The sequence below is a fragment of the Lissotriton vulgaris genome, chromosome 8 (genome assembly GCF_964263255.1).
Source record: "Lissotriton vulgaris chromosome 8, aLisVul1.2, whole genome shotgun sequence".
Lineage (NCBI taxonomy): Eukaryota > Metazoa > Chordata > Amphibia > Caudata > Salamandridae > Lissotriton > Lissotriton vulgaris.
In genome coordinates, this window is record NC_141696.1 from 1,421,097,917 (window position 1) to 1,421,109,936 (window position 12,020).

Here is a 12,020-nt window from a genome sequence, read left to right on the forward strand (position 1 = left end):
TCCGCTCAGATATGTCAAAAGCCACCCAGGATAGACAGTGGGAGCTATGGCAACACATGGCAGAATTAAAAACCCTAGGAGCCACGGTTCAGATGAGATTCCCAGTGGCACTGAGAATCATGTGGCAGAACAAAATGCACAACATCAGAGAGCCAAGCGAAGTGGAAAATTTCATACAGCAAATAAAGGAACAGCAACGGACCACACCATAATTTGAAGATAGGGAGTGCAACAAATAGAAGAACTATGGAGCTCAATAGGGCGAACAATACCGCCCAAGAGAAAGAAAGGAGGCTTCCTCTGGGAGGGCAAAAATAAACACAAAAAAATACAAAACCAAACAAAAAAGTCACCGTGGGTGGGGAGCAAACTAGGGAAAAAAATGAAAAAATGTATCCTCAGCAATAAAGCAAGAAGGAAAGCAAGGGAACGACAAGAAAAAATGGAATTGAAACTAAATAACCAGCAAAAAAAGAAAAAATCATGGCTAAAGTAACAAAAGAGTTTAAATTTTTATCATGGAACGTAAATGGACTCAGAACACCAAGCAGACGCAGGAGGATCTTTGAATACTTAAAGTCAGTAGTTAACGAAGTAATCATACTCCAAGAGACTCATCTCTTAAAGGCTGAATGGGAGCAAATAATAAAATCTCTGAGCTGGGTGGATACCTACGTTTGTACCAACCAAAACTGTAACGTTAAGGGGATTGCAATACTCTTCAAAAAATCACTCAATGTAAAAGTCATACATAAAGTAGTGGACAACAAGGGCAGATGGGCCTTAGTAAAAGTAAAAATATATGACAACAACTTTATCATAGCCGGATACTATGGTCCAAACACTGATGATCCAAACCCCCTACAAAACCTATATACAGAACTTTTATCAACAACTGACCCTATACTATTGGGAGGTGATTTTAATATTATTATGGACCCTAAACTAGATAGATCCCCACCAGGAAGACAATCCAATTTACCTAAAATGAGGGAATGGTTAGGCATCTATAAAAATGATCTAGAGCTGATCGACATGTGGAGAGAGAAAGGAAATAAGGAACATCCCTTTACTCTCCACAATAAAAAATTAGGCCATAAGTCCAGAATAGACTATTTTGTGATCAGTAAAAATCTACACAATAACATCAAAGACCTTGACCATTTACCAGAACATCTCTCCGACCACTCGGCAGTACAACTAACCCTACAATCAGCAATTTTAAAACCACAACTGCGATGGACAGTAGACCGCACTCTATTACTGGACCCAATAATAAGGGAAGAATTGAGCATAACCTCAGCCAATTTCTTTGAAGATAATAGAATAGGCACTTCAGATCAAATATCTTGGGACACATACAAAGCAGTTATTAGAGGTAAACTCATAAGCCTGGGTGCTTACAGATCAAAACTTGTCAAACAAGAGATCAGAGATAAGGAAGAATCTATAAGCCAATTGGATGCGCTGATTAGCACAGAACATAACTCAGAAAAAAGAAATACATTAGAGATGGAAAGAAAAGAATTCAAAGAAAAATTGGCAGACTATCTAGAAGACAGAGTGAAAATGAAGTGGGAGGCCAGTAAAATAGCAAATCATGAGTATGGTGAGGGCTGTGGGAAACTATTGGCCTGGAAAACTAAAATGGAGCAAACCAGAAATAAAATATCCAGTATACAACAGAGTAACAACCTAGGCGTAACCTCTGATGAATCAGTAATCAAACAGGAATTTGAATTTTTTTCTCCAAACTGTATGAGGAAGATTCCTCTCCCTCTTTGGATCAAATAGGAAAATACCTTGATTCCCTAATCCTCCCAAAGTTGTCGCAAATAGAAAGCGAAGAGCTAAATACAGAAATAACAACGGAAGAAGTAAAAACGGCCCTGAAAACTTTGAAAAAAGGAAAAGCAACTGGACCAGACGCCCTCCCAAATCAACTCTACTCAGTTTTGAGGGAAATTGTAGCCCCCCCCATTAACAAGGTTATTAAACAAAATATACAGGGAAAAGGGTAAAACCCCAGACTCCTGGAATGACGCCATAATCAGCATTATTCTAAAACCAGGAAAAAAAACAACAGTTTGTGAGTCATATAGGCCCATATCCCTTCTAAATTGTGATTATAAAATCTTTACACAAATAATAGCAGGGAGACTGGCCCTGGTAATGCCAAAGCTGATACACCCAGATCAAAAAGGCTTTATAAAAGGGAGGCAAATAGCAGAAATCACACATGAACTTTTTGCTGCAGTAGATGTAGCAACTAGTGAAAAAATTCCCCTAACGATAGTAACCTTTGACGCGACCAAAGCTTTTGACCGGGTCAATTGGTCTTTTCTAAACGGAGTCATTAACAAATATAACCTTGGTCAAAATTTTAGTCATCTGATAACTGAGATCTATAGAAATCCAAGAGCAAAAATCCTAATTAATGGGAATCTTACAAATAACATAGCGATTCAAAGGGGAACGAGGCAAGGGTGCCCTCTGTCTCCCCTGCTATTTAACATGTACATTGAACCACTGGCAGACACAATCAGAAATAATGATTCAATTGTCCCCTTTAAACATCAGGTGTGGGTTAAAAAAGTAGCGCTCTACGCAGACGACCTAATGATTTTTACAGAAAATTTTCAAAGTTCTTTCTCAGCAATAAACAAGGTAATTACAGAGTTTGGAAAAGTAGCTGGGTACTTGACCAACGAAGCAAAAACCGAGTCAATGAGATGGAATACACAACAGAATAACCCATACACAAAGGATAAAATAAAATATCTGGGTATAACCATAGTGAAAGATCTTGAAAAAATCCCCCAATTAAATCTTAACAGGATTTCACTTGAGATCAAAAAACTTCTCAAAGTCTGGGACAAGTTACCTCTAAACATGATAGGAAGATCAAAATTGGTAAAAACGTCGATCCTCCCAAAATGTACCTATCTTTTTAATGTTATTCCACTGGAGTTTAAAAGAGACTACTTGAAGAAGATTCAGGGGGAAATAGCGAACTTCATTTGGGCCTCAAAAGGATCAAGGATTGCCTGGAATAAAATAAGAAAGAAAAAAGAACAAGGAGGAATAGCTAGCCCAGATATTGTGGAATACTGTAGATCTTTCCAATTCAAAAATGTGAGATCTCTTACGAAAAAATATGAACTATATCCCCAATTTCTCCAAATATTGACAAACAAAACCGATCATTTCCTGTATAAATTCGGACACCCCAAATTCTTTAAAAAGATAAAATTAAAGGTACTAAACAACGCAGCGAAACTCTGGTACCAAATGAGAAGTACCCTAAATATCCCTTATTACAGCTATTTGGCCCCCATCTGGGATTCCCCAGGCACTCCTGAATGCTTAAAAGATACCCTAGCATCTCCACTAAGAATGGCAGGAATTGACAAATGGGGCCAACTGATGACAGAGAACTCATTAGAACCCTGGGAGCATCTTACAGAAATCACTAACGGAACTCCGTCAAAATTCAAATTTCTATCAACTTACAAGTTGGGTAGGCTCTCTGACGGAGAAAAGAACAGGAAATACAGAAATAGAGAAAGAGATTACTAAAACCTCCCGAATAAAGAAAGAAATCTCAAAATGGTTCTGGGCTCTAATTGATGCAGGAGAAGAAAATGTTTCAATATCGGAATCAGTATGGAGTAAAGATATTACAGAACCGGAACTTCAAAATTTATGGCAGAAACCATGTGAAAAATGCTGGTCTATCATCAAACCGGCACGTTTAAAGATAAATCAATTATTTACACTGCATAGGGCATACTGGACACCCAAAAGACTGTCAAAATTCAAAGGAGCAAGTATAAAGTCCTGCCCTAAGTGCGGGCTTGAAAAAGCGGATGACCTACATATGTTCAAAGGCTGCCCACGATTGGAACTTTTCTGGCAGGAAGTAGGTAATATGATATGTCGGATATTGGGAAATCATCTAAAAGTAAGTACAACACTAATTATTTTTGGGATATGTACCAAGTTTAATGTAAGTGATGAATGGTTGACCAAAAAACAAGAAAATCTGCTATTTGTATTGATGCTTCCCGCAAGAAGAGAAATATGCCTGAATTGGGTTAAACCAGTACCACCTCTATATGAGGATTGGCTAAATTCTATAATTACGACAAATAAACTAGATAGGAAAGGAAAACCCTCCAAAAAATTTAACTCCTGGGAGATTTGGGAAAATTAATATACTAGTAATAAGTAAGGCAACAAGAGAACCTGACTAAGAACCAATATGTCCGATGATTAAAGCGGTGACAATAATTCAGACGGGAATAATTCCCGCTGAGTAGCCAGGATGGCTTGCTCTCACCCATTCGCTAAGAATTATTGAATATGGTAAAGGATATAAGAGGATAAAACAAGACAGATCCACCAAAGGGATACTCTTCGTGGCCGGCACAGTAAGGAAATAAAAAAAAGAGTGAAGGAAAAAGTGGAGGTCTTAAAGTTCCCCTCTGTACTCCTTATACAATCATGCGCAAAATGAGGATAACATTTTTTTTATATAAGAACAATTTGGAATGGTCAGGGTTACTTGTTAGGGACATCACTAGAAAAATTATAGGGTCCCAGCCAAATTCCCCTGAACTGAAGACAGCCTGTCTCAAAACAGAGGATGGGCCACTTTGTTGCATAGTGTAGAAAGTACAAAAAGCACCAATATTGCCTGGAAGCCTCGAACCATTATTCACAGGAGTTCATCTACAGAAAATAGCGCTGCACCTTCTATCTCGCTATCTTGGTGAAAGCCCTTATTGCTAACTTGCCAGACACTTATGAATCTTCATGAAATCTTGCAGTTATTAAACTACAACCTTCTACGGGATTTATGCAACAATTGGCAGGTGGGTAGCGGCTCACAAATTGCTTATTGCTCTCAGCAGTGGTCCCCAGTGAATTTTGTAAGCAGTAGGGAATCACTCTGGTTAACTGGTTAACAGACTCTTCATTTTGACACTGACTAAAAGGGACAGAGATTGCAGGTGGGTACATCACCAACCATTGTGAAATAAGGTCCATTAGGGACTTAGTAAGTTTTAATAATGCCAGACACCAATGGATACCTTTTGTTTCACCTGGTTTGAGGCTAAACATAAGTGGCGCTCTTTCATTTTAACTCTAAAAGGAGTATGCACCCAACACTTTTAACAGGGTACCCAAATTAGCAGTATTGGGACACATCTGTCCTGTAGGTCTAGCCAGAGATAACGTTTGCAAATTATGAGACCTAATGCAATTAGAAAAGATATATTTCAAAACAAGCAGTACAGAAAGAGGAGGTTTGGCTCCACCCCTTTTTTAAATCTTCCTCTTTACAGTGATTTGATTGGAAAGCAATTATGGTAACCCACCTATAGAAAAGATCCATTGTTCCTAATTGATGCAGACATTGTTCACACAGACCACAATGTCAACTAATAGGAAGGGGCCTTCTTATAACTTTTTTTTAGTGTATGAAGGGCTAGAGAGTACTGGTTTTCAAGCAGTGGTTGGCACTATTTAGGAACTGTTATTGTGCACAATTTTGCGTTTCTATCCCCCCTCCCCACAACCTGCATAAGTACACCTTGAGCTGCTCTGCCTCGCTATTCTGTTGCTTAAATCCTAAAGGTGTGTACATGGTTCTCAGTTAGAATCGAGGAAATAAGGTGGCCCCTGGGCTTTGGTTCTGCCACCTTGTTGATCATCTTCTTTACGGGCATTTGATTGGGCAGGCAGAGTGTAAATCAACCTATAAAGTAGTTCCTTTGCTCATTACTGAGATAATGTCAACTTATACCCTGTGTCAAATACAGTAAGAAAGGGTTTCGCATGTTTTAACCTGTGGCAACAAGAAGGGTGAGGGGATTTACTTTGTAATCTCTAACAAAATCAATAGAAAGACATTTTCAAATATAAACTCTCTGAAAAAAGCAATAGAGGGTTTTAAAATGTGAACTCTGTGACAAATGCCGTATCAAGGGGCTTTGCATTGTGAACTCCATGACCAACACTATAGGAAGGGGTGTTAAATTGTTTAACACTGAGAGACCTTCTAACACAGATCTCTAATTCTGGGCAGTTCTAGTTCAGAAGTGTTTCATTGTCTGCATTTGTAGTTTTGTGTTTAGCATTCAGTTGTGGAGGATTTAAAGTACTTTAACCGCTTGCATGCGGCAGTGATTCTGCGCCTGTGCGGCAAAATCGCAAGTAGGCGGGTTTATGAAGGGCCTCCAGCCGTCATCAGCACACGAGCGCCGTAGTGCATTACGGCTGGGGGCCGTCATCAGCATTCAAGGGGTTAAAAAAAAACACACTGGCAAAACTTTGATTTATTATGTCTTATTCTGTGCTTTACAGAATAGCGGCATTGTATCACTACACTGAGTAACCCTAGGACTGTTCTGTCTTAGGGTCAAGTGCTTAAGGGGCTACTTGGTGCTCATTTTGGATACAATAGTAAGGTGTCCCAGGACACCATAAGTACAAGACTCCAGCTCTCACAATTGGAACCCAGTAAACCCTGATTTCCTAAGATCCTCCCAATACCATTTCCCGCCTTCCCAAATTAACTGCAATAGAGGTGCTTTTTTATTGCCCACTGCCCCTGAAGAAGCCTGCCTGCGTATATCTCCCACAGCATCTCCTTCTGTGGCACCACACGCTCCAACAGTTGTGGCGCCTCTGAAAAAAAGACAAATGCACATTAAGCTCCATGTGCCAGCAAGAACAGGGCTTGTACAACATGGCTTCATGCTCTGACACTTCCCTATTCCTAAGGTGGCTGCAGCGCTGAAATGTAATACTTGGTGCAATATGGAGTGGGCAAGTGAGTGCTGCATTTTGCAATACAAACAAACGTCCGAGCCACTGTGGCGTGTTACCTGCCTCTCCCCAGTGGTAATCACGTTATCTTTTGTTTTGACTGCTCCTGTCCATCCTGCGAAGTCACCTCTCCTCCATCAGAGTGGGTGATGACAGTGGTGGAGGGCTATGCTGGCTTATTCTGGATTTTCTAGTGTGCTTGTATAGCACACCTTGGTGCAAGTGTGAGAACGTCCACTTTGACACATGCACAGTACATAGGGGCATATTACCAACAGTTAGTGATATTTATCGCTAACTGAGCTTAGCGTTAGTTTTTTTAACACCGCTCTTTGCCCAATATTATCGCTGAGATAACGTCCTATTACCAACGTTTATCTCAAAAGCGATAATATTGCAGGCGTTAGCGTGAATATCGCTGGAAAACCCGCAGTGTTCACGCATTAGCGTGCAAATGCTGTTAGCCATGTTATCCACCTCCCATTGGATAACATGGCTAAGAACTGGTATTAGTAGGCGTTAGCGTTTGGCAATATTCGCGCTTAGCTCGAATATTTCCATCGCTTCGCCTTTCTTGGTAATAGGCGATAGCGATGTTAGCGACTGCTGTCAGTCGCTAACGGGTTGGGTACGCCCACTTTGCATGTCATTAGCGATAAATAACGCTGACATGCAAAGCGGGCCCCAAACCGCTCGCTATCGCCTACAAGCTGTCTCTAACTGGTGTTAGCGACAGCTTGGTAATAGGGCGATAGAATTATCGTCGCTTAGCGGCCGAAAACGGCCGCTAAAGTGGCGATAAATCAATATCGCCACCCTTGGTAATATGCCCCATAGTTTCTTACTGGTCGTGAACCAGCTGCTTCAGTCAAGCTCATTGTATCATATATTTGGCCTGCGAATGCAGAACACTGTGCTCCACATGCACACTTACGGTCTGATTACGAGTTTGGCAGTGTGGGAACGGACTGTCATACCGGCAGCCCGCCCACGCACCGCCAAACCCGTGGACTCACTGCCCGCTAGATTACGAGTTTCCTCGTTTCTGGACGGCTTTTTTTGGCAGCACCATGGCGGTGCCTCTGCATAAGGGCACCACAATTGGAATGCCAAAAAAAGTTCCTGCCCATGCAGGAACCGGGGTGCATGAACACATGTTGTGCCCCCCCTGCATGCATACTCATGCACATGGGCAACAGGGTGCCCTGTAGGGCCTCTTTTGTTTCTGCGACTGCCAGCCTTTCATGGAGGAAAGACCTTCATGACACAGCTGAGGGTCCTGAAACGTGTAATATCAATGGCAGTGCCGCAGCGGCACCACCAGCATATTAAGCCCTCTCGGCTGCACCACTGTCAGAGAACGGCGGTTCCCTGGCGGCTGTGGAGGTGCAATGGAGACTGCCCAAGAAGTAGGAGCTAAAGGGGGATAGAGTTGAAACTCTGTTCACTGATGTACTTCACTCTCCTTTAGATTGTGAGCCATCGTTTCTTAAGGAAACAAAGTACCACAGAGTGCACCCTGGCCTTTTTGTCCCTACTGTATTTTACAGGTTTTCAGGATGTCCCAACGTTTACTTTTCCCCTTTGCAGTGTATCTTTCTCTTTCTGTTTCTGCTGTTGAAGCAAACTTGTTTACTTTTGCTATATATATTTATTTTTGTTTTATAATTGAGTTTCATGTAGTGCACTCCAATCCCAGCCGGCCATCACATCACTTTACGATGTTAGTGTCATGCTTAAATTTTACATAGTAAATCGTTAACAATACACAATGGAGCAGAGCATGTGCTTTTGTTTTCTAAGCAAGTGGTAGAAAATATGTATCATTTCATGGAGCGATGATTAAGCAGAGAATCGTCACTGTGTATTAAATACAAAGAAAGGGAAATATAACTGCCAACAATGGGATTGATGGAATGGTTAAAATAATCTGTCACTGGCAATCACTCGGGTCTCATTCCAGTCCATCCTACTCTCTCTGTGCCGCAGGGTTCCTCAGTTGTGCCATCCCTACAATATAATCATACACAAAAATAGGAATGAAAGGAAAATGTTACATTTATCAAGCATGGACTGAGGCTAGGTACTATTATTTAATGGGGATTAGTGAAATAAGGAGGAAAACAAGCATTGGTAAATGCATTAGGTTTTGCCGATGTGATTAATAATAAGCAGTTTTTGTTGTAAGTGCTTAGTAGTTGTACAATATAAGTTACAGAGACTGTCAAAGTGATGACATGTTTATGTACTAAAAGACACTATATTGTGCTGTTAATAATGGTATAATGCTGGTAAGTAATAGCAACATTTTGAAAAATGAAAGAAGGAAATAATAGAAAGAACTGATGTAATAGCAATATTATGTGTTTAGAGAAGTTCTGACAACTTTTGGGCATGGTGCCACTGCACCTGCTAAACCATTCAAATCGTGTCCCTTGTACCTGCAAGATAACATCATTTGTGACTGCCTGTTTAGTAGTAAAATATAGCAATATTTGGTGTTTAGCGGAGTTATGACAACATTGGCCTGCACCTGCTGCACCATTCAAATCATGACCCAATTGTTGACTTCCTGTTTAGTAATACAATATTGCAATGTTTGGTGTTTAGAGGGGTTCCTAGAGCTCTGGTCCCTGGTTTTAATGCACCTGCTGCACCATTGAAATCATACCCTAGTGCCTGCAAGGTAACTACACTTATGACTGCTTATTTAGTAGTTAAATATAGCAATATTTGGTGTTTAGAGGAGTTCTGACAACCTTTGGCCCAGTGCCACTCCACTTGCAGCACCATTGACATTATGTCCCTGGTGCCTGCTGGATAACTGCACTTGTGACTACCTGCTCAGTAGTAACATGTAGCAATATTCTACATTTAGCGGGGTCCCTTAAGCTTTTAGCCTTGGTGCCACTGCACCTGCTGTACCATTCAAATCAAGCCACTTATAACTGCAAGGTAACTGCAATTGTGTCTGCCTGTATAGCAGTAAAATATAGCAATATTAGGTGTTTAGAAGAGTTCTGACAACTTTTGGGCCCAGGGCCACAGCACCTGCTGCAACATTTACATCATGACCCTGTTGTCTGAAAGGTAACTTCACTTGTGACTGCCTATTTAATAGTAAAATATAGCAATATTAGGTGTTAGAGGGGTGCCTAGAGCTTTTGGTTCTGGTGCTACTGCACCTGTTGCACTATTCAAATCATGACCCTATTGCATGGTAGATAAATGCACTTGTGACTGTCTTGTTTAGTAGTAAAATGTAGTAATAATATGGGTCTAGTGGGGTCCCTAGAGATTTTGGCCACGGAAACACTGCAGCTGCTGCACTATTCAATTCAAATACATTTGAATTGCAAGGTAACTGCAACGGTGAATCCCGTTTAGTAGTCAAACATAGCAATATTATGTGTTTAGAGGAGTTCTGACAACTTTTGAGCCCTGTGCTACTGCACCTGCTGCACCATTCAAATCATGACCCTGTTGTCTGCAAGGTAAATGCACTTATAGCTGCCTGTTTAGTAATAAAATATAGTATAGCTCTTGTATATTAACTTTATTTTTAATGCACAATGTTTATTACAACATTGAGAATTTGATCTTAATGACCAAATAGATTAAGGTGAAAAAATGAATCTGATAATGCCTACAAACGCAAAGCAAGGTACTGAGGCATGAATAGGAAATGCTACAAATGCTCTAAGATTAAAGCATCTGCTTTAGACAACTAAGTAATAATAAGCAAGCATTCCAGCATACTGTTAGAAGCTCTCTGCCTTTTCCGTGGGAAGAGATCTTATCTTGGCAGTGAATGGGGCTTAAACAGTGTGAGAAGCTTTAGTATATGTATTGTAAATAGGTGCAGCCAGGGGAAGTTAACAAAATGAAAAGTTCAACACAAAAGTGAATGAGCACAGTAATTTGGCTATGGGAACTGATAAGAGCCCCCTTTTAATATATATTAAATACAAGAGATTTCACAAACACAACACATGCGCTGTGCAGGCGAAACCTTAACATTACTAACTTGGTAGCCTCTGTCTGCATATGCCTATAGAACAGCAACAGTTTGACTCTTGCTAGAAGCGAACAAAGAATGAGCATGTCGGAGTTCAGGGTGGAATAGTGTTGAGTACACAGGTAGCACAGCCAGACAATGGTTCTTAAAGCATCTTTTATCTGTGGAATATGAGGGTGTGCATCTAGGGGGTCTTTGTGCTCCAAACAGACTCTTGTCTCCTGAGGTCTGAATCTCTTGTGCTTGGGATTCTGGGAGGTGGGGGCTGGGGAAGGTGGAATTGAAGGCTGTGTGTGTGATGCAAAATAGAGTGAAGACGCATCTGGATTATCACCAGCTTTTTTCAGCAATAAAGTCTGTTTTTCCTTGCCATTTGCACATTTGTTTTTTAACCTTTCGGTTTCTATTCATATGGCACTGTCTCTGTCATTTTAGTAACTAGCCTACTAGTTTCTCCTGTCTGCTTTTTTACTCTATATGTCAATTGTATTTAGTGGTATAGACCTTCTCGGGTCATTTTTGTGATTTTATTCACACTTACATTATATAAACAAACATCTATTCATCCACTTAAGATCGCCATCTCTAATGTTATGCTTTGCTTAAATAAACCCTGACACTTACACATGATTTCTTTGTAACTTTGTTCGTCCTGAACTCTCTTATTTGCTTAGCCCTATTGAAGCCACCACACCAACCACATGAATGTGGACAAAGGTACACTAAAACCCCTTTCTATATTTCATTTGCAGCTCCAGTGAATAACAGGACAAAATACTGGTACAACGCCACTGTGGATGTGAAAATGGAGTTTGTAGAACTGAGGAGGCTGGATCCCCAGTTTATGAACCACACACGCCTTTTGCACTCCATGGTATGTATGCGACTGCTAATGATGTGTTTCCACCCAACTCTGAGTACTGGAGAGAGCCAGAGGTAACGATAACAGCTCAATGTACTGAGATAAAGATATCCTGGCAGATGTGCCCCACGTGACATACAAGCGCATAGGATTGTTGGTGAGTGCGAACCACTGAAAATGGGTGAAATCAATCAATCAATCAATCAATCAAGGCATTTATAAAGCGCACTACTCACCCGGAGGGTCTCAAGGCGCTGGGGGTGGGAGTGAGGGGGGTCCGCTACTGCTCGAACAGCCAGGTTT

At 40.8% G+C, this 12,020-nt stretch overlaps 1 protein-coding gene across 1 annotated transcript in view; it reads left to right on the top strand.

The window, feature by feature from the left end:
• LOC147698856 (uromodulin-like 1) overlaps nucleotides 1-12,020 on the top strand; it is a 569,037-nt gene that overhangs the window by 182,455 nt on the left and 374,562 nt on the right. The window contains exon 4 of the mRNA XM_086935447.1: nucleotides 11,608-11,729. Coding sequence (XP_086791573.1) covers nucleotides 11,608-11,729 — 122 coding nt within the window. The remainder of the gene's footprint in view (nucleotides 1-11,607; nucleotides 11,730-12,020) is intronic.